Source organism: Aedes albopictus, chromosome 2, assembly GCF_035046485.1.
Source record: "Aedes albopictus strain Foshan chromosome 2, AalbF5, whole genome shotgun sequence".
Lineage (NCBI taxonomy): Eukaryota > Metazoa > Arthropoda > Insecta > Diptera > Culicidae > Aedes > Aedes albopictus.
This window is the reverse complement of record NC_085137.1, coordinates 213,401,837-213,420,267: the sequence shown is the minus strand read 5'-3', so window position 1 is coordinate 213,420,267 and position 18,431 is coordinate 213,401,837. Positions and strand designations below refer to the sequence as shown.

General features: G+C 38.9%; 3 protein-coding genes across 3 annotated transcripts; 1 reads left to right on the top strand and 2 right to left on the bottom strand.

The window, feature by feature from the left end:
- Positions 1-6,375: 6,375 nt before the first annotated feature.
- LOC109421147 (uncharacterized) lies at positions 6,376-7,238 on the bottom strand. Its single transcript, XM_019695644.4, has 2 exons — positions 7,164-7,238; positions 6,376-7,091 (listed from the first exon to the last, which is right to left on the bottom strand). The coding sequence occupies exons 1-2, from the start codon at positions 7,200-7,202 to the stop codon at positions 6,432-6,434; spliced, it is 699 nt and encodes a 232-aa protein (XP_019551189.3). The 5' UTR covers positions 7,203-7,238; the 3' UTR covers positions 6,376-6,431.
- Positions 7,239-14,556: 7,318 nt separating this feature from the next.
- Positions 14,557-15,422, bottom strand: LOC109420972 (uncharacterized). Its single transcript, XM_019695447.4, has 2 exons — positions 15,346-15,422; positions 14,557-15,275 (listed from the first exon to the last, which is right to left on the bottom strand). The coding sequence occupies exons 1-2, from the start codon at positions 15,382-15,384 to the stop codon at positions 14,613-14,615; spliced, it is 702 nt and encodes a 233-aa protein (XP_019550992.4). The 5' UTR covers positions 15,385-15,422; the 3' UTR covers positions 14,557-14,612.
- Positions 15,423-15,635: 213 nt separating this feature from the next.
- Positions 15,636-16,525, top strand: LOC109420508 (uncharacterized). Its single transcript, XM_019694875.4, has 2 exons — positions 15,636-15,764; positions 15,829-16,525. Exons 1-2 carry the CDS (start codon positions 15,675-15,677, stop codon positions 16,462-16,464), a joined length of 726 nt encoding a protein of 241 aa, XP_019550420.3. The 5' UTR covers positions 15,636-15,674; the 3' UTR covers positions 16,465-16,525.
- The last annotated feature ends 1,906 nt before the right edge of the window (positions 16,526-18,431 follow it).

The window sequence follows — 18,431 nt, the reverse complement described above, 5'->3', positions numbered from 1 at the left end:
GTGATACGGTCAAAATTTGGTTACACCTTTTTTTTCATAACTTTAGACTGCGTACACCAAAACAGCTGATTTTTGGACCAGTAATGCTACGTTATATGTAGCTTATACCATTAAATTTTCATCAAAATCGATTAAGTATTGGTTTATATATAGATAAAACCATGGACCTACCTTTATAAAATTTTGTACAAAGGAGCGCCAAAATTTTCGGAAATTTAAGGTCAGTAAAGCACAATTTTGATTATAGAACTACCAATACTGCTCCGATTCTTATCAAAATTTTACAGTATAATACTATTATAAAAACATGTTCTTAGTAAAATTTTGAGCCATTTTGTAGGAATAATTTTAAAGTTGTAGCAGTTTGAATATGAAAAAAAAACTGACCGGGTGCCACTTAAACAAAATAACTTTGTAACGGCTGGATCAAATTGAATGAAATTGTTACACAAAAATATGATATGCATACTTCACATACAGAAAAAATTTCATTGAAATCGGTTTAGTATCTCTGGCTCTATAAATAAAACAGTAAAAATGTGTTCTTACTTTTTAACCCTCTATGTGCATAATTTTAAAATTGCAGATCTCAGGGTTCAACAATATCTCTGCAAATGCTAGACCGATTTTGATGAAAATTTTATGGTACAAGTTACATATAATGTACCATTACTGATCCAAAAATCAGCTGTTTTGGTATACGCAGTCTGAAATTATGAAAAAAATTGTGTGACCAAAATTTGACTTGACTTGACAAAATTTGACCACCTAAACAAATATAACTTTGTAACGGCTGGATCAAATTGAATGAAATTTTTACACAACATTTTGATATGTATACTTTACTTACAGAAAATTTTTTATTGCAATTGGTTCAGTATTTCTGACTTTATAAATAAAAGAAAAAAATGTTCTTACTTTTTAACCCTCTATGTACAAAATTTTAAAATTGCAGTTTTCAGGATTCACAATATCTCCGTAAATACTAAACCGATTTTGATGAAAATTGTATGGTAATAGCTACATATAATGTACCATTACTGGTCCAAAAATCAGCTGTTTTGGTGTACGCAGTCTCAAGTTATGAAACACATTGTGTGACCAAATTTTTACCGTATCACCCTTTAGACTGTTTGTCATTATGCCAAATATTTGCCATTGAGGTCCGACATTCATCCAAGGTTGCTATGATTTACGTTGTGATGGTCATTTGTTGGGCTTGTTTGGCCAAATATTTGTCACGTCTAATGAGACCTTTAAGGCGTTTAATGTGGATCATTCTGTAGTTATCTGAATCTTATTTTATTTATTATTAATATTCAAAATAAACCAGCCTTAAAGAGTTTGAAATTTTGATTCATATTTATCGTCATCGTTTGTTTTAAACAGTGTTTGGATATATAAAAAAATAGTTTGACAAACATTAGCATTAATTTAACATGACGCTTGAAAACGTTGTATACTTCGACTTCAGGATGCTCTGAGGATTTTACAAATCTTAATATATGGCGTAAATCACTTCCCGTTGCATTACGGAAGTCTACGGGTAGAACCGGAGGCGAGTATTACAAAAGTAGGATAAATACTGAACACTGTAAAGCCAATACATAGATCATGAAGTTCATAAATCCAGGGTTTTTGAAGGACCTTGAATATCAATAAATTTCTCAAAATTCATTCAGTTGCTTTCATAAGCTCATGTGGCTGCTCAAGACAAAAAAAATACACCTACCTCGGCACAGAAAATATGACTCTAAATTGAAAATGTTTTGGAGGTCTTTAAAAAGTTTTACGCTAGTTTAACACTTCTTAACCTCCTGGCCCGACGTATTATACAAAAATACATGGAAGTAACCACTTTTCAGATGAAATTATTTCTATTCTGATTAATAGGGCTCTGCAAAAAGGAAGAATATGCCATTTTGCCCCTCCTGACCCAGACGCCCACACAAAGCTCTTCACGTTATAGAAAATGGCATTATTTCAAATGGGATACTCCCAAGATCATCATAACTGCTCGGATGAAGAAGGCGAGAGCTGCTCTTGCGAGTTGAAGAAGCGGATGAACCAGATTAGTCGACGGCTTATGATGGCTTTTTTTTTCGTAATCGCCCGTCAACATTATAGGTCAACCTTAGGAAAGCCCCAGCGCCTTTTGATCATCTGGAATATTTATATTTAGGTACCTATGACGAGTGTGTACAAGCACCCGATAAGTGCGGTAATAATAAGTTTCAAAGAACAAGTGTGTTAATCCTGCAGGGGGTACTATAGCTAATAGAGTGATAGGCAGCAGCACGGCGTGTGTATGGGAAAGGTTTATAACAAAAAAATAAGCATCGTCAAATTTTTCGCTATTCAAAACTAGAGGCTTTCAGCTTTCATTTGCACGGTCCCTCAAAAAAATCCACCGAGGGATCTCGAACAACTTTGTTAGAAAACTGTTTTTCCCCATACAAAATGAACGGTTCCAAATTAATCCCTATTTCTTCTTAACAAACACACCCAATTTTTGTATGAAAAAGTTCCCCCGATGGAATATTTCGATGTTGGGCTTGAATGAAAACTAGAAGCGTCAACTTTCACGTAACGTAAAAATTAGCGATGCCTATTTTTTTGTAATAAATTTCTTCTACCAGACACACCGTGAGCAGTAAATCTGCCAACGGTAAAGTGCGTACCTCCGTGCGTGCAGCCACAGCCTGAATTAGAAGGTCTGTTATCGAATTTTCGGATTATTTCTAGTGGGCGGTTGTTTTACTCAATGAACATTGTGATTACCATCATTTTATTTGCCTATCGTTCTGTTTTATTACACCGGTGAGCTTTGCTTCTGCTGATGATGATTTAGTAGGCAACCTTCTCCAACGGACATATCTTATCGAGTAACACGCAGATCCGGGATGTTACAGTTCATATATAGGAAAAAGGCAACAGCCGAAGGTCATCGACCATCGGGGATGGCTGACCTCGCGCTTCGATAAGCCGGCGCGATTGCTTATGGAGGGTACGATCTATCCAGCGATGATCTAGTTGGAACCCTAATCCGTGCATGCGACGCCGCAATGCCAAGGCGATCCATACTCAGAAATGGACGCAAACCGGTATACTGGCGGTGTCCAGAAATCGCAGAACTTCGCGCATTCTGCCTAAGAGCTAGAAGGAGGATGCAAAGAGCTCTCACCGATGATGGTAGAATGAAACAAAGTGAGGCCAACAGGGCGGCTAAACTGACACTGAACAAAAAGATCAAGGCAAGTAAGCGGGCGTGCTTCTAAAATCTCTGCCCAGGCAGCTAACACGACCCCTTGGGGTGATGCCTACAGAGTAGTCAGCGAGGTCGCCCGGTAACGAACGACCAACCCATCGTCATAGCGAAGCCGCTTAAGTTGAACAAGGCTCCGGGTCTGGACGGTCGGGATACCGTAGCTACGCGGCCATCCTACGATGGCCATCCAAGAAGAATCAAAAATGAACTATAGATGACGAAGATATCACAAATCACTTTTCCATGTTTTACGACAGTGACCCCAAACTTTTGGCTGATACATCATATTGAAGGGTGACCCAAACTTTTGGTCGATGACATCAAGAGTTAATTTATTTAGTTACTATTTTCCTAGATTTTTTAGCCAAGTTCGGTAAAAAGCAATTGAAAGCTAATAGAAAACAGGTTATATTACCGCTCTCATATTAAAATTTGGTCGACCCAATTTCCAGCGACACTGCTGTAAGTTTATATTCATTTTTTTTAGAAAATTAGGCAAATTTGAATGAGACCTAGGGTTTCGAAATCGGACGTAAATTAACGGATATATGGGCCTAAAAGTGACATGATTTTTGAGAGGGTGACTCCAAATGTTTGATCGGGAGTGTAGGTAGTACCTCGGCTGCAGCACTAGGCTTCGCGACTCCGAATCACAGAATAAAACTGATAGGATGGCGAATGTGAACAGTTGAAAAACGAGAAGAATTCAGCATGGGCGAGAATGTTGCAACACCGTACAAGGGCGAATGAGGAATGTTATGGACAGGCGCGGAACAGGTAGAACTCAGTCTTCCGCCAGCAGGAAGAACGAAATCGCGAAGCGATGGAAAAGCTGTACCGCGCTAAGGACACACGGAAGTTCTACGATAAGCTGAACTACTCTCGCAGAGGCTTTGTGCCACAAGCCGACATGTGCCGAGACAATCACGGGAATCTTCTCACAAGCGAGCGTGTGGTGGTCAAGAGGTGGTTGCAGCACTTCGATGAGCACCTCAATGGCGACGTCGAAAGCACCGAAGGTGGCGTGGTAACAGATCTAGAAGTACGTGCGCAGGACGAAAGATTTCCAGCTCCTAACCTCCAAGACATTGAGGAGGAGGTTGATCAGTTGAAAACAACAAAGTCGCTGGAGCAAATCAACTACCAAGCGAGCCCCTAAAATACGGTGGAGAAGCACTACACTGGATCAACACCAAGATTTGTGAGGAAGCAGTATTACCGTTGGAATAGATGGATGGTATCGTGTGTCCCATCTACAAAAAGGGCGACAAGTTGGATTGCGAGAACTACCGCGCGATCATATTTACTACAAATTATTCTCTCAAATTTTATGCCGTCGTCTATCACCGATTCCAATAGAGTTCGTGGGGCAATAACAGACTGGATTCATGGGTAAACGCGCTACAACTGATCAGATGTTTGCCATTCACCTGGTGTTGCAGAAATGCCGCGAATACAACGCGCCCACACATCACTTGTTCATCGATTTCAATTCAGCGTATGATACAATCGATCAAGAACAGCTATGGCAGATTATGCACGAATACGGATTTCCGGATAAGCTGATACGATTGATCATGGCGACGATGGATCGAGTGATGTGCGTAGTTCGAGTACCAGGGACACTCTCGAGTCCCTTCGAATCTCGCAGAGGGTTACGGTAAGGTGGTGATCTTTCGTGCTTGCTGTTCAACATTGCTTGAGAGGGTGTAATAAGGAGAGCTCTCGATAAACGCGAGTGGAACGATTTTCACGAAGTCCGTTCAGCTGCTGTTGATATTGATATTATACCTCGGAAATTTGAGACGATGGCGGAAACGAGTAAAGAATGAAGCCAGACGAATCGGATTAGTCATTGATGTGTCAAAGACAAAGTACATGATGGCAAAGGGCTCCAGGGAGGAATAACCGCACCCGCCACCCCGAATTTCTATCGACGGTGATGAAATCGAGGCGATTGTGGATTTCGTGTACTTGGGTTCAATGGTGACCGTTGACATCGACACCAGCAGAGCTTACTTTGGACTCTGCACAACTCTACGATCGAACAAAGCGTCGTCACATGAAGTTAACTATCTACAAAACGTTGATTAGTCCGGTAGTCATTAAGGGCACTCTACATACAGAGGACCAAAGCGCCCTTGGAGTTTCCGAACGAAAGGTGTTGCGTACCATCTACGGCGGATTGCAGATGGGAGACGGGACTTGGAGAAGGCGAATGAATCACGAAGCGCATCAGCTGCTGAGAGAAATAACCATCATCCACACCGCAAAAATTGGGAGGCTAGTGAGCGGATCACGTCATCAGGATGTCGGATAGCAATCCGGCTAAAATGGTTCTCTAGATTCATCCGACCGGTACAAGAAGACGTGGTTCGCAGCGATCAAGTGGAGGACGATTTGCGGACCCTTCGCAGAGTGCGGAACTGGCAACACACAGCCATGGATCGAAGAGAATGAGGACGACTACTATGTAAAGCAGAGGTCGCTCAGGCCTTAGTCTGACCGAATGAATAAATGGAATGACTGACTTATCGTTTATCGTCGATAACGATAACGTCTTTAGGCGGAAATGTCATCGGCGATACAGTTAACTGTGTCGATTATCGACTCGATAACGTCTCCTCAAATTCTTCGCGATCTGAACCGTTGTTGATGCCGTCACTAGGGTAACTAGATTTATCGCAAAATCATCGAAGCTACGTTGATCTTCGCATTGGTTCATTGTTTGGTTATCGTTATCGAAAGATTATCGAGGAAAAGGGGGAAAATGCTGCACACGCTAGTGATCATCACTAAGGGGAGCGACACTAATTTTGCTAAGCCGTAATATCCCACAAAAGCCGAAAAAAGACGAAAAATCCCGGTAAAACCCACAAACCTCCCAGATCATCGTCCACAATCAGCGAAGACAAAACCGAAGACAACTTTATCAAGAACACTAACAATACTGCTGAAAATCAGGAGTCACTGTTGGTGGCGCCACCACGAAAAAGCGAGCGAAAAAGGTGGCACTATTCATGATAGTATGAGAAAATCTTCATACTCGCACCAATACACTCTTACCCAGAATATCATCACATATTTATATTAGGCTATGGAGATAATTTTAATCGTTTATTAACCTTTGTATGCACCAAAAACTTTCAATAAAACTATCTTATTACTTTTGTGACTTGAGACAAATTTCCGAACGAGACCTCAGAGTTTCCATTCTATTGTTGAATTCCTTCAGAAGATCGTTCAAGCAGCACGTGTACTCAAACTGCTTAGCGTGTAGATCTTCTACGAATCTGATAATAATGTCTTCAAAGTGCGGGATGTCGTTCGTTATATCGATCTTCAATTTGCTGATGGTGTCCGCCATCGGTTCCGGTTTAGAGATGATATTGCTCGGCTTGAAGAATACTTGGAGCAGCTTATACTTCTGGATTTTAGCTTCACTTTCTGTGAATTGTCCATAGATTTCAGCAACGTCCTTCTCGATGGAGTCATCCAGCTGCTTGATGCATTCGCTGTACTTGTTGCCCGCCCAGCCCATGTCACCTTGTAGGCTCGGAATGTTGTTCTCCCAACACCAAACCTCGATACTGTCACCATAGCTGAGTATGTCCAGTTCGGCGTTCATCAGTGACTTCAGAGAGTTCGCCTTCAGGTCCAACGTTCGATTGTAGAAAGAGTTCAGCTCGCCCAAGGCCTTTCGCTTTGATTCGTATAGCTTGTTGATCGTGACATCTTGCGCGTTCTGATAGTCGGGTAAAACTTCACGGAGTTTGTCGACAGCGTCTAAAGCAATGTGGCGCACTTCAGAATATTGCGCATTCTAAACGAGATTCATGTATGAGATTGTTTAATATCAGCTCGTACTTTATTCTGAATGCGAATTTATACTTACGGCAAAAGCCAATAAACCAAGAAACAACAGAATTTTCATGATGAAGGATTGTCAAATATATGCGCGTGCGACTACTGTACGGTTTGCGAAATGAAACAACTCGTCGAGTGTTCCGGGTTTTATAGAACAAAATTATTCCAGCTATTAATCTAATCTGATTATCAATAAATCCAAGAAGTGGGTCCGATTGACGTTAGTTTATGGTATCCAACAATACTCTATAATCTATACTTTTTATCTTACAAGAAATTTTACTGACCTGTATTACTATTTTGATACACACAATTAGGAAACACATAAGATAAGATGGAATCCAAAATTCACCTTCGGCTCAAGGAATGGTTTATGATACATAAACCTGCGTATTCTGTTCGTCGACAGTTCAATATCAAACTGTTACAAGAATAGAGTTAAAAAACTATAGAGGACGAATGTCGCTGCTGTTCCCTTTGTTCTCGTTCGGAAACATGTCGGGTATCTAACTGTCAAACTCCATACTTTTTCGCTATGACACTTATATCCCTGCCTATCTCCACCAGCAAAAGATGTTGCGGCAGCGACGCCAGCGACATCCCAAGTAACAATGGTAGCTGAACAGTGAGAGTCAAAGCTGAACAATGGTTGGTTAAGGGTGCCAGTATCTGAATAAGCCGGAAGCTGAACATCTAGTTGAAAAGTAGCTTGTTGAGTTTACAAAGTATCTTTTGTTCAGCTTATCATCGTATGCTGAATATGATACTCAATAGAAGATTATCCAACTTCTCTACATCCGTTTATCCAGCCTTTCTACAATAATGAATATTATGCGCTAGGACTCTGTTATTCAGCCTTTAATGATAATAACAAATCATCAGTGAGAAAGTTGTGCGGATCATAATAATTGACAAAAATGGATTGTAAATCTAAAATAACATTCAAAAAGAATGATACTTATTACCGCAATTTGAAAAAAAAAAGACGTGAGAAATGTGAAAAGGTGTTGAAGACCATATTATCTGAAAATAAAGAAAGGGATTTCGTCGCCTTTGATCACCGAACGATGGTTTGCGAATCTGCTGCAGAAGTTACACTATCGAAAGGTAATCTGTACAGAATTTATAAATGATAAAGTATTGCTTCAGCCAAGGGCTTTAATAAAAACAAATCAATCAATCAAAGTATTGCTTGATCAAATATTACATTTGTTCATTTAAAAGGCAACAACGGTATTCCTGATGTTGAACAATTACCAGGGGAAAGAGAATCGGTTGGTCCCAGTGACGCGGTCAGTGATGAGGACTATGGTGTTGAAGGTGACGGTATAAGTGATTCACTATCTTATGAACCGGCGGAAGAGGAAATCTATCGTATGGCAGAGGCGCTCGACTGTGAATCAAACCTCTACAATGAAGAACCAAGAGAATCATTACGGAAATGGGCAATTGAACATAACATAAGGCATAAAGCCTTAAAAGATCTCTTACGGATTGTAAAACATCAATATCGAGCAAATGAATATTACTGGCCACGCCTCAGAACACGAGCAATTTCATCAAGGACATTCCAGGTGGAAGATACTGGTATCAATGCTTGGAGGTTTGTTTGAAAAACCGGTTCAAAGACATTTCGGAGGACATCTCTTTGAGGCACGATAGAGATGAGGGTTTTTTCGCGTTCTACCGTTTTGATAACGGCGAAACAACCAGCGTTCTCTAAAAATAGATAACAGATACTTGTTATCCGCACCGTGGAATATCAATTATGAATATTTACCTGTATTTCTGTTCATTTTCGCTGACTGCCGCGTGCCGCGGTGTTTCACGATAACCAAACCGAGAAGCACTGAACTGTAAACAAAACAATGATGTTTTGACAGCTAATCCATGCATTCGTAACAAAGCACTTCCACCGCTTATTCAACCTCAACACAGCCTTTGTTCAAAATTGTTCAACCTTTATTCAGAAACGACGGTATCTAGCTTGTTCTTTCACAAATCACTAAGCTCGTACCATTTCAGGTGGAGCAGATGCAAAGGTAAGTAACTATGAATCAATGCACCGAAGTTCGATTCTCAATTATAATCATCATTTATATATTTCAATTTCAGCAACTATGAACTACTTTTCTTCATCTAGACCAAGAGTCCTGGCAATTATGGCTTAAATTGTGTGGGACTAATGCTGTTTTTTTTTTTATTTGATAGTGCTGCATAAGTGATGATGAATTGCTGAACTAAAGATGATTAAGCTACTCTAAAGCTTCACCTGATCCTTATCTTTTTTTTTTTTGGTTTTTATTTTTGTGTATTTTAACTTATGCTAATTCTACACTCTGATCCTTATCTGTTCTATAAATATAATCAATAATCATTCCCATTTGCTGAAGAATTGATGGATAAAGGCTGAAAAGCGTTCATCGCTCGGATATAAGCGTTTCTTCAACCTTAATCCAGCTTCATGGATAGCTCAAATCAACCTTTGGCTGGATAAAATCACCAAAATTGGGTGTTTAAGAGCTGAACAAATGTTTACAGTTCTTTTGTACATCTTTTGTTCAAATTAAGGCTGATTAGCATAAGTTAGAGAAGCGCTTAATCAACATCAAATTGTTACCTGGGATTCTTCCTCTATAGTTTATTAACTCTATTGTTACAAGTTGTTCTGACCTTTCGTTTACAATCGATACGAATGTTAATAACGACATCAATTTAATTAGAAGACCGCGAAAGCCCCACCTTAAAGACGGAGCTCAATGAATGTAGGGGAGACTGAGGAGACTTGATCCCTGGGAAGACTTGTTCCCCCCTTTTTTTTGATGGAATCAAAAACAGTTTTCTTCTAGCATATTTTTTCAAAAACTACTCCTGGACAAACGACTATGTTTTGGCTACAAGTGATTACGGTAGATATAATATTACATCATTTTTTACAGCTGATGATTTGTTTTCAGTCCATCAGAAATCTTTTAGGCGATTCCGAAAAATTGATCCAAATCGTGTCAAATTTTTATCGCACAAAGGTTAAATAAAATACTATCAAACGTATTTATCCGAATAAGGTACTCTAATTATTACAGATTAGTATACACAACAGTGACATGGGGAGACACACATTATACATGTGAAAAATAAAATTCTATTCGGAAGCCTCTATTTACTTGGAATTCTATTATATTCAAGGATAGAATGTGTCAAATAAGTTTTATTTCAGTACACACCATGACAATGGAGATCAAGTCTCCCCATTTTGAAAATACGGTATATCCTTAAAAATGTGTGGTATTCTAACAATTTGAAATACATCATATTCATCGAAAATACCAGAAAACTTGAAAAGAAAATGAATAGGAAGCCCCTGGAATTATTTTTTTCTTTAAATGAACCATTTGCTCACCAGGGGATTAAGTGTCACCCTTTTTTGAAAAATACATCATAAGACATGCCTCCATAAAACACAGTTTTGAAACCTAGAACAATAATTTAAAGCCTTTCTGTCGTGTATAAACTTGCAATAGATGTTTACTCATCAAGCCCGATCGATACCTACATTGCATAGTATCATAGCTCAAACCACCATTCCATGGCCGCCATATTGGGATATGGTCCGCCATCTTGGATTATAGTCCGCCATCTTGGATTCCAAAATAGCGTCAGATATTGATTTTTGTCTTCTACTCACCAGGCTCGATAGATACTTATATTACATGGTAGCATAGCACAATTCACCATTCCATGACCGCCATCTTGGAATATGTTCTGCCATCTTGAATTATAGTCCGCCATCTTGGTTTCCAAAATGGCGTCGGATATTGATTTTTGACTTCTACTCATCAAGCCCAATGAATAGATACCCATAATGCATAGTACCTAGCTCAAACCACCATTCCATGACCGCCATCTTGGATTCCAAAATAGCGTTGAATATCTATTCTTGACTTCTTATGCCACTACATTTTATATATATACACTAGCTGTACCCGGCAAACTTTGTCTTGCCTACTGCGTTTTTTGACGTTTCATGTTTCTACCCAAGACCAAGTCCCCGGTCAAAATGTATGGAAGATCGATTTTCTAGAACTCTCAATTTTTCGATGTTTTTTTGCCTCATAAACCTTTCTTGGGTGAAAACTAACAGAACAAAACTAAGACGATCAAAATCGGACCTTCCGTTCGCAAGTTATGCGCGGTCCCACGTATGCCACTGCATTTATATATATATATATATATATATATATATATATATATATATATATATATATATATATATATATATATATATATATAGATATAGATATTAGCGTGGGACACAAAAAGACATTTTACTCCTGTACACTTTTTGAGTTCCATTTTGGTCCCATATCAACTGTGCAAAATTTCAGATCGATCGGAGAAACTATATTTTAGCGCCAGCCATTTTAAGTTTTCATACGATTTAGTATGAGGAAAATCACTTTTTCAAAGAAAAATCGTCACAGGTTGCCCCTCAACCGCTAAAAATGAATCGATGAATGATTTCTGTTGGAAATTTTACGAGGAACCAACCCTCCGAAGACCGCAAAGCGATCTGAGGCATGTGTAAAAAGTTATTGATTGAAAATCGAATGGCATGCAAACACTGTTTAACATGTAAGGAATAACAATAAATAATAAAATCTCGTTATTTTATCGATCACGTGAGGCCTAATAACTTTTTCCAGGAACATCGCATCGATTTTATGTCTTCAGAGGTCTGCTTCCTAGTGAAGTTTTCTACAGACATCATTCGTCGATTTATTTTTAGGGATCTAGGGGTGACTCCTAGCGATTTTTCTTTGCAGGAGTAAAGTTTCCCCATAGTAAATCGTATGAAAAACTAAGAATGGCGGGCGCTAAAATATAGTTTCTTTGATCGATCTGAAATTTTGCACAGTTGATATGGGACCAAAGTGGAACTCAAAAAGTATACAGGAACTTGAGTTTTTCCATTTTTTGTATTTTCCCATATAAACCATGTACCAGACTAATAGATAGATAGATAGATGTATACATTGACTTTTATAGATATAGATTTAATAATGTTTATTTGAGAAAGGGATCACTCTGCCTTTTTTCTAGTTTCAGAGAGCGAGTAATGGCGTTTAAGGCGAAACTGGAAGCATTTCCTCACTTTTTGGTTTTTGATTTTTTATTAAATAACGAAGCAATATTTTCAAAATCGGTTTTCGTGCACATGTAGAGTATGGATCAAGGTATCTTCTGAATTTTTTTTGTAGTGGAAAATGTTTTTCGTTTTTGCAGAAACCATTTTTGAACAAAATTTCACATAAAAATGGTTTCTACAAAAACGGAAAACATTTTCCACCTCAAAAAAATTCAGAAGATGCCTTGATCCATACTCTACATGTGCACGAAAACCGATTTTGAAAATATTGCTTCGTTATTTAATAAAAAATCAAAAACCGAAAAAATGAGAAAATGCTTCCAGTTTCGCCTTAAGTCAAGACTTTTCAGACTGGACATAATAAGGGTTAAATTCCTATGTCTCATCTCAGGAAGAAGAGCATCGATGGAGTGACATTAACCTTCTTAGCAAAGTCACTCTCACTCCCATCGTATATACTTCACTTTTATACTACATACCATGCTGAACGGTTGGTACGAAACGTCCCCGTTCTATAGCTATATTTTTTTTTTTTTTTTTTTTTTTTGCTAGGTTTCTAGCTGCACTCTGAATAGAGTTGAAACCTCTACACTAGACCCGAAGATAGAAAAGAGTACGCAATCTTTCAGAAGCAGTTTGCCAGCCGTACGCGGAAAATGATATCCATTAAGACACTGTTGCCTACTGACTCAGAAAGTTACGGTAGAAGGTTGGAAAGTTTTCAATTGGTCAGTCAGTCAGGATTTGCCTATGTAGTGGTATGGTCACACGGTTTGTGTTTGTCGTCTGGTTCGATTTTGTAGTATGGTTCAATATGTTTTTCTTCTCGTTAAGTCAGTTGTCGTATGTTTGTTTTTTTTTTCATCGAATCAATCAAACCCTGTATGTTAAAATATAGTCGATCCTGTGTCAAATTGTTTTCTTGATTTCGCTAATCGTTTTCTACTTCTCTGTGTTCATCTTTTGTGTCCTTAAATTGTCATCGGTCCAAAACCCACAGAAACATGCAACTGAACTTCTGATATTTTTCTGTTGGTTTCAAAATACCATCTAAGAGATAAACAAAAATACGTCAAGTTGGTCACTTAATTGCAATAAAATTTTGAAATAATAAAGATTGCTTGTCAACTATTATGTATTCATCCCCCTACAAATACTATGAAAAATGTTCAAATTTGTTCATCCTATCGGTCCTACCTAGATAAACCATGTCATTTTCTCAAGCGTAGCCTAGAAATGTCAACCTAGTCATACACAAGTAACGTTGTTCAGTTAATAAAAAGCAGTCAGTTTTTGTCCAAAATGTCACGTCGAACGCATTGACGTCAACAATGCGTTTAAGTGTTCGCACGTTAGCTTCGAATCTATCAGCACAATTAAGTGCTGCAAATCTCCTTCCCACTATTAATTCTTCGGTCGATTTTAATTGCTTTATTTAAAAAAATATGACCAAATAACATTCTAAAAATTCGAAAAAGCGACTATGACATTAATGAATTACTAATCAAAATCAACCGAGAAACGTGAGAAATAGAGCCCAAACAATATTTTGAAGTCAGCTGGCTGTAAAAGGTTCCAAAACCTGTCACAAATCCTACAATACTTTTATTAGGATTTGTAACGATCATCAAAACCTTCTTAAATCCAACCGACTTGGAACTATTGCTTGGGAATAGACTCTAATGAGCCCTGGCGGATCCTCCATGTTTATCGAGCATGTCTGATGCATATGATCAGCCATACTCCATCTGCAGCAGCCGGTTCGTGATGAACCGTTGGAGGCGCATTAAAGTGTTAAAAAGGTGATATGTTTCACTAAAGAACACTACATTACAATAATCAAAATGAAACTCCTTCACTTTAATACCGTCAACCCCTGCGAACTTGGCCCGTTCTATAGCTATATTGTGGCATCAATTTCCACAACAAGACGCTGCACAATAGGCCTGGCCGCTTCAATTTTTGTATTGCATCTTCGATGTGCTGCAAGCATTGATAATGACAAGAAAAATGATAGAAGTTAGTAGTCGATTCTTTCAATGAATGGCTGTGTATGTGAAGACTAGACTATACTAGACTTATCGGACTATTCCAAAGATTCGTGAGGGTCGACATTCTGCTGATGACTGGCTGATCCTATTGTGCGAATACTAGAGAAGCAATAAATGGGGTTACATGCGTGACGTGTGGAAAAGGTTGTAAGTACCCTAAACATTATTGGAACCCTGCATATAGACGGACGAAGATGAAAATCTTGACAGCTTTAATCTCCGCACAATTGAAATTGGTCTTGGCAGCATTTATGATAGTTCATTATTTTATTGAAGTTAATTAATTATTTTGTTCTTCGACACATTCTTCCGAAAACTTGCGCAGTCTTTCAATTTCACCGTCGAACACTGTTTGAAGTTCATCCAAGCAATTCGTATACTGTGACTGTTTATCACTGAGATCAATTATGAAACTACGAATGATGTCTTCAAAGTCCGGAATGTCGTCCGTTATATCGATTTTCAATTTGCTGATGGTGTCCGCCATCGATTCCGGTCTAGAGATGATATTGCTCGGCTTGAAGAATACCTCGAAAATACTATACTTCTGGATTTTAGCCTCGCCTTCAGCGAATTGTTCGTACATTTCAGCAACGTCCTTATCGATGGAGTCATCCAGCTTCTTGATGCATTCGCTGTACTTGTTGCCAGCCCAACCCGTGATACTCATTAGACCCCAAATGTTATTTTCGAAACACCAATCCTCGATAGTGTTGCCATAGTTGAGTAAGCTCAGTTCCGCGTCCATCACCACCTTAAGAGAGTTCGTCTTCAGCGTCAGTGTTTGATTGTAGAAAGAGTTCAGCTCTCCCAAGACCTTTTGCTTCGATTCGTACAGTTTGTTGATCGTGATATCATGCGCGCTCTGATAGTCGGGCAAAATTTCACGGAGCTTGTCGACAGCGTCTAAAGCAATGTGGCGCACTTCAGAGTATTGCGCATTCTAAACGAGATGATAGAAGAAAAATCTGAATATCCACACGTACTTCTTGCGAATGTGTAGTGATACTTACGGCAACAACCAATAAACCAAGGAAAAGCAAAGTTTTCATGATGCAGTTTGTCAGAAGTATACGCCTGAAATGATGCTATTCATGATTTGTTCCGGATTTTATAGAACGAATTTAGTCGAGATATTAATCTAATCTGGTTATCAATAAATTCAAGAAGTGGGTCCGGTTGACACATGAAACGATATTCAGCGATACTGCATAATCCCTACTTTTTCATTGAGAGGTAGTTCAAATCACCGATTACCATTTTGGTACACACAATAAGATAAGATGAAATGCAAAACTGATATCCGAGTTATTTCCAATATAAAAGACCCAAGAAATGGTTTATGGCACATAAACCTGTGTATTCTACTCGTCGACTGTTCATTATGAAACTGTTACAAGTTGTTCTGGTATTGCTGTTCGTGGCAGTTATTGTAAGTAGAAGGTTTACGTTCGATACGAATTTTAATAACGATATCGATTTAATTTACATTCAAGGCCGCAAAAGTCCAACATAAAAGACAAAGCTCATTGAATGTGCTAGCTCAGGTGCAATCCGCAATTCCCAGCAAACGGAGTAGATCCAGCCAGCAGACCGCCGAAGATGTGCTCAATAATTTCTACCGCAACGTTCTGACAACACAAACTGAGGCAGTCCAAAAGGTCTTGGACATCGAAGCCGAATTGACGGCCTTCGGCGAAAGCATCGACTACTGGTGTTGGGAAAACAACGCCTTAGCGCTGGAAAGCACCGTAAGGTGGATTGGAGTGGGTTACAGCGTGTGTTTGGACAAGCTGGACACATCGGTCGCCGAATTACTTGCTGAAGTAAACAGTCGTAATCATGATCAAGAGGGGGATCTAAGTCAGTACCATGTATTCACGCTCTTCCGGAAGAGGAACATCATCAGCAATCCAGAAGCCATCGGAAACCATATTGCTTCGATCGACTTTGGCATCACAAAGGACATCCCGGAGCTTGACGGCGATCTGTCTGCTTTTGAAAACGATTTGAACGAGATACTTACTGCCTATTCTGAATGTTTGACTCATAAGTTTACCTCTCAACAGGGCGTTTTTGATAATATTCTGAAGACCTCAACATTGTGTGCAGATATTGACGGAAAACACTGAATATCAATATCACAGAAACTGTCAAAGTAAAATATGTTGTTAGCGTTCAATAAAGCATTTTTATAACAAAACTTAAAAGACTTATGGATATTGGATAGGAAAAGCGAGTGTAGGGATCAGAAGCACGGGAGTTCCGAGGGATTTCCAAGGGATCGGAATTAGGGGGCAAATCCGGATATAGTAATACACTTACACTGAGTTTATTGACAACCGTTCACCAGTACTGTCAGAGCAAAAGTGTCCTGTTTATTGTCGGTTGCTAAGTTCTCTCTTTAATCATAGCTTACTCTAATGTTAGTCTCTACAATCTCCCCTTGTTTTTATTGAAATATTGTTACCTCTAATATTCCTTATATTTAAACATAATAGTATTAATTTCTAACATTAATATGGTACATAATCCTTAAAATGTTGTGGTTCTCTTCGTGATCTTTTGCTTGAATTATTATCAACATCTTCAGAATCAGATTGCAATTCCAATTCATCTCCGTCCTCAATAACAGTCACTATTTTCTTTAGGTGAGCAACATTACGCCTATACTCTCTTCCGGTTTCACAAGATTTCACTGTACAGTCTGCTCCAATTTTACGCGTCACTGTGAATTCCTCGTTGATATAGTCAGCATCCAGCTTGTTGTTCTTCTTCATCCTTTTCATCAGAACTTTGTCGCCAACTTCAATCTGACTTTGATTCGCTCTACGCTTCCTATCGCTATATTCTTTTCCTTTTTCCTTTTGTTATCGATCCATATCTCTCACCTCTTCATCATTCAATTGATATAATGGTACCTGCGGTAGCTTACTTCGAATACGTCTTCCAAACATCAATTCAGATGGTGATTTACCAGTCGTGGGATGATTCGTTGCATGATAAACAAGCAAATATTGACTTAATTCCTGCTTCCAGTTCTTTCCTAGTTCTTGAGCAATCCGAAGCCTTTTGAGAATTGTTCTGTTTTGCCGTTCTACTTCTCCATTTTGTTGAGGCCAATATGGTATTGTATTAACCAATTGAATCCCGTTTTCCAAGCAAAAACTTTTCAATTCGTTACAGTTTTCACTCAACTGGGGCCCATTATCAGCTCTCAACGAAACTGGAAGCCCGTACCGACCGAAAATAACGCTCAGTTCTTCAATTACAGCTTGAACATTTATCGTTGTCATCTCCTTAACTTCCACGTACCGACTGTAGTAATCCACTACTACAAGTAAGTATTGCCCGTCAGGTAGCGGGCCAAGGAAATCAACTGCAACATCTTGCCAAGGTGCTGAAGGCAACTCCTTTCTTATCATTGGTTCCGGAGCATCAGGTGCAGATACCAAACAGCAACCCCGACATTCTTTTACAAATTTATCAACATCTTGATCAAGTTTCGGCCACCAGACATTTGTTCGAAGATGAGTTTTCATCATTCTGCTCCCTGGATGGCCTTCATGCGCCAATGCTAGAACCCTACTTCGAAGCTTCTGTGGAATGATCAGCCGGTCCGTTCTGAGCAAAACATCTCCAACTTGGCACAGTTCTTTAGCGATAACTCTGTATGCAATTGGAAGTTCCGCCTCCCGATTCACTTTGATCAAGTCTTGTATATTTCTAATTTCTTCATCCACCATCGACGCCTGTTTGATTTCATCCCAGCTTAACGCAATCGAGTTGGCTGCAGATGTTACAATTTCTCGGATCAGCAATTCCTCACCCGGATAAAAACTAACCATAGGGTCTATGGTGAAAACCATTTCTGCACCATACAGTGTACCAGCTACAATAAAGTGTATTGTGATGAAATGGTTCGCTATACTATACATTTACATTGAATTTTTATGTAACAATATATTATACTGTTTTTCTTACGTTTGAACCATTCACTTTTCCGAAACATTATTTTACCGTGAATTTTTTATTATTTCTGATGTTCGATTTGAATAGGTCGTATGTTTGCTGTGATTCATATGCAGATTCGACCTAT

What these genes read in the sequence shown, in the direction of transcription:
- LOC109421147 (XM_019695644.4), bottom strand. Translation starts at nt 7,202, where the DNA reads ATGAAAATTCTGTTGTTTCTTGGTTTATTGGCTTTTGCC. An exon ending in TTGGTTTATTGGCTTTTGCC is followed by an intron (nt 7,092 to 7,163) that starts GTAAGTATAAAT and finishes AATCTCGTTTAG; the next exon opens with AATGCGCAATATTCTGAAGT.
- LOC109420972 (XM_019695447.4), bottom strand. Translation starts at nt 15,384, where the DNA reads ATGAAAACTTTGCTTTTCCTTGGTTTATTGGTTGTTGCC. An exon ending in TTGGTTTATTGGTTGTTGCC is followed by an intron (nt 15,276 to 15,345) that starts GTAAGTATCACT and finishes CATCTCGTTTAG; the next exon opens with AATGCGCAATACTCTGAAGT.
- LOC109420508 (XM_019694875.4), top strand. Translation starts at nt 15,675, where the DNA reads ATGGCACATAAACCTGTGTATTCTACTCGTCGACTGTTCATTATGAAA. An exon ending in TGCTGTTCGTGGCAGTTATT is followed by an intron (nt 15,765 to 15,828) that starts GTAAGTAGAAGG and finishes TTTACATTCAAG; the next exon opens with GCCGCAAAAGTCCAACATAA.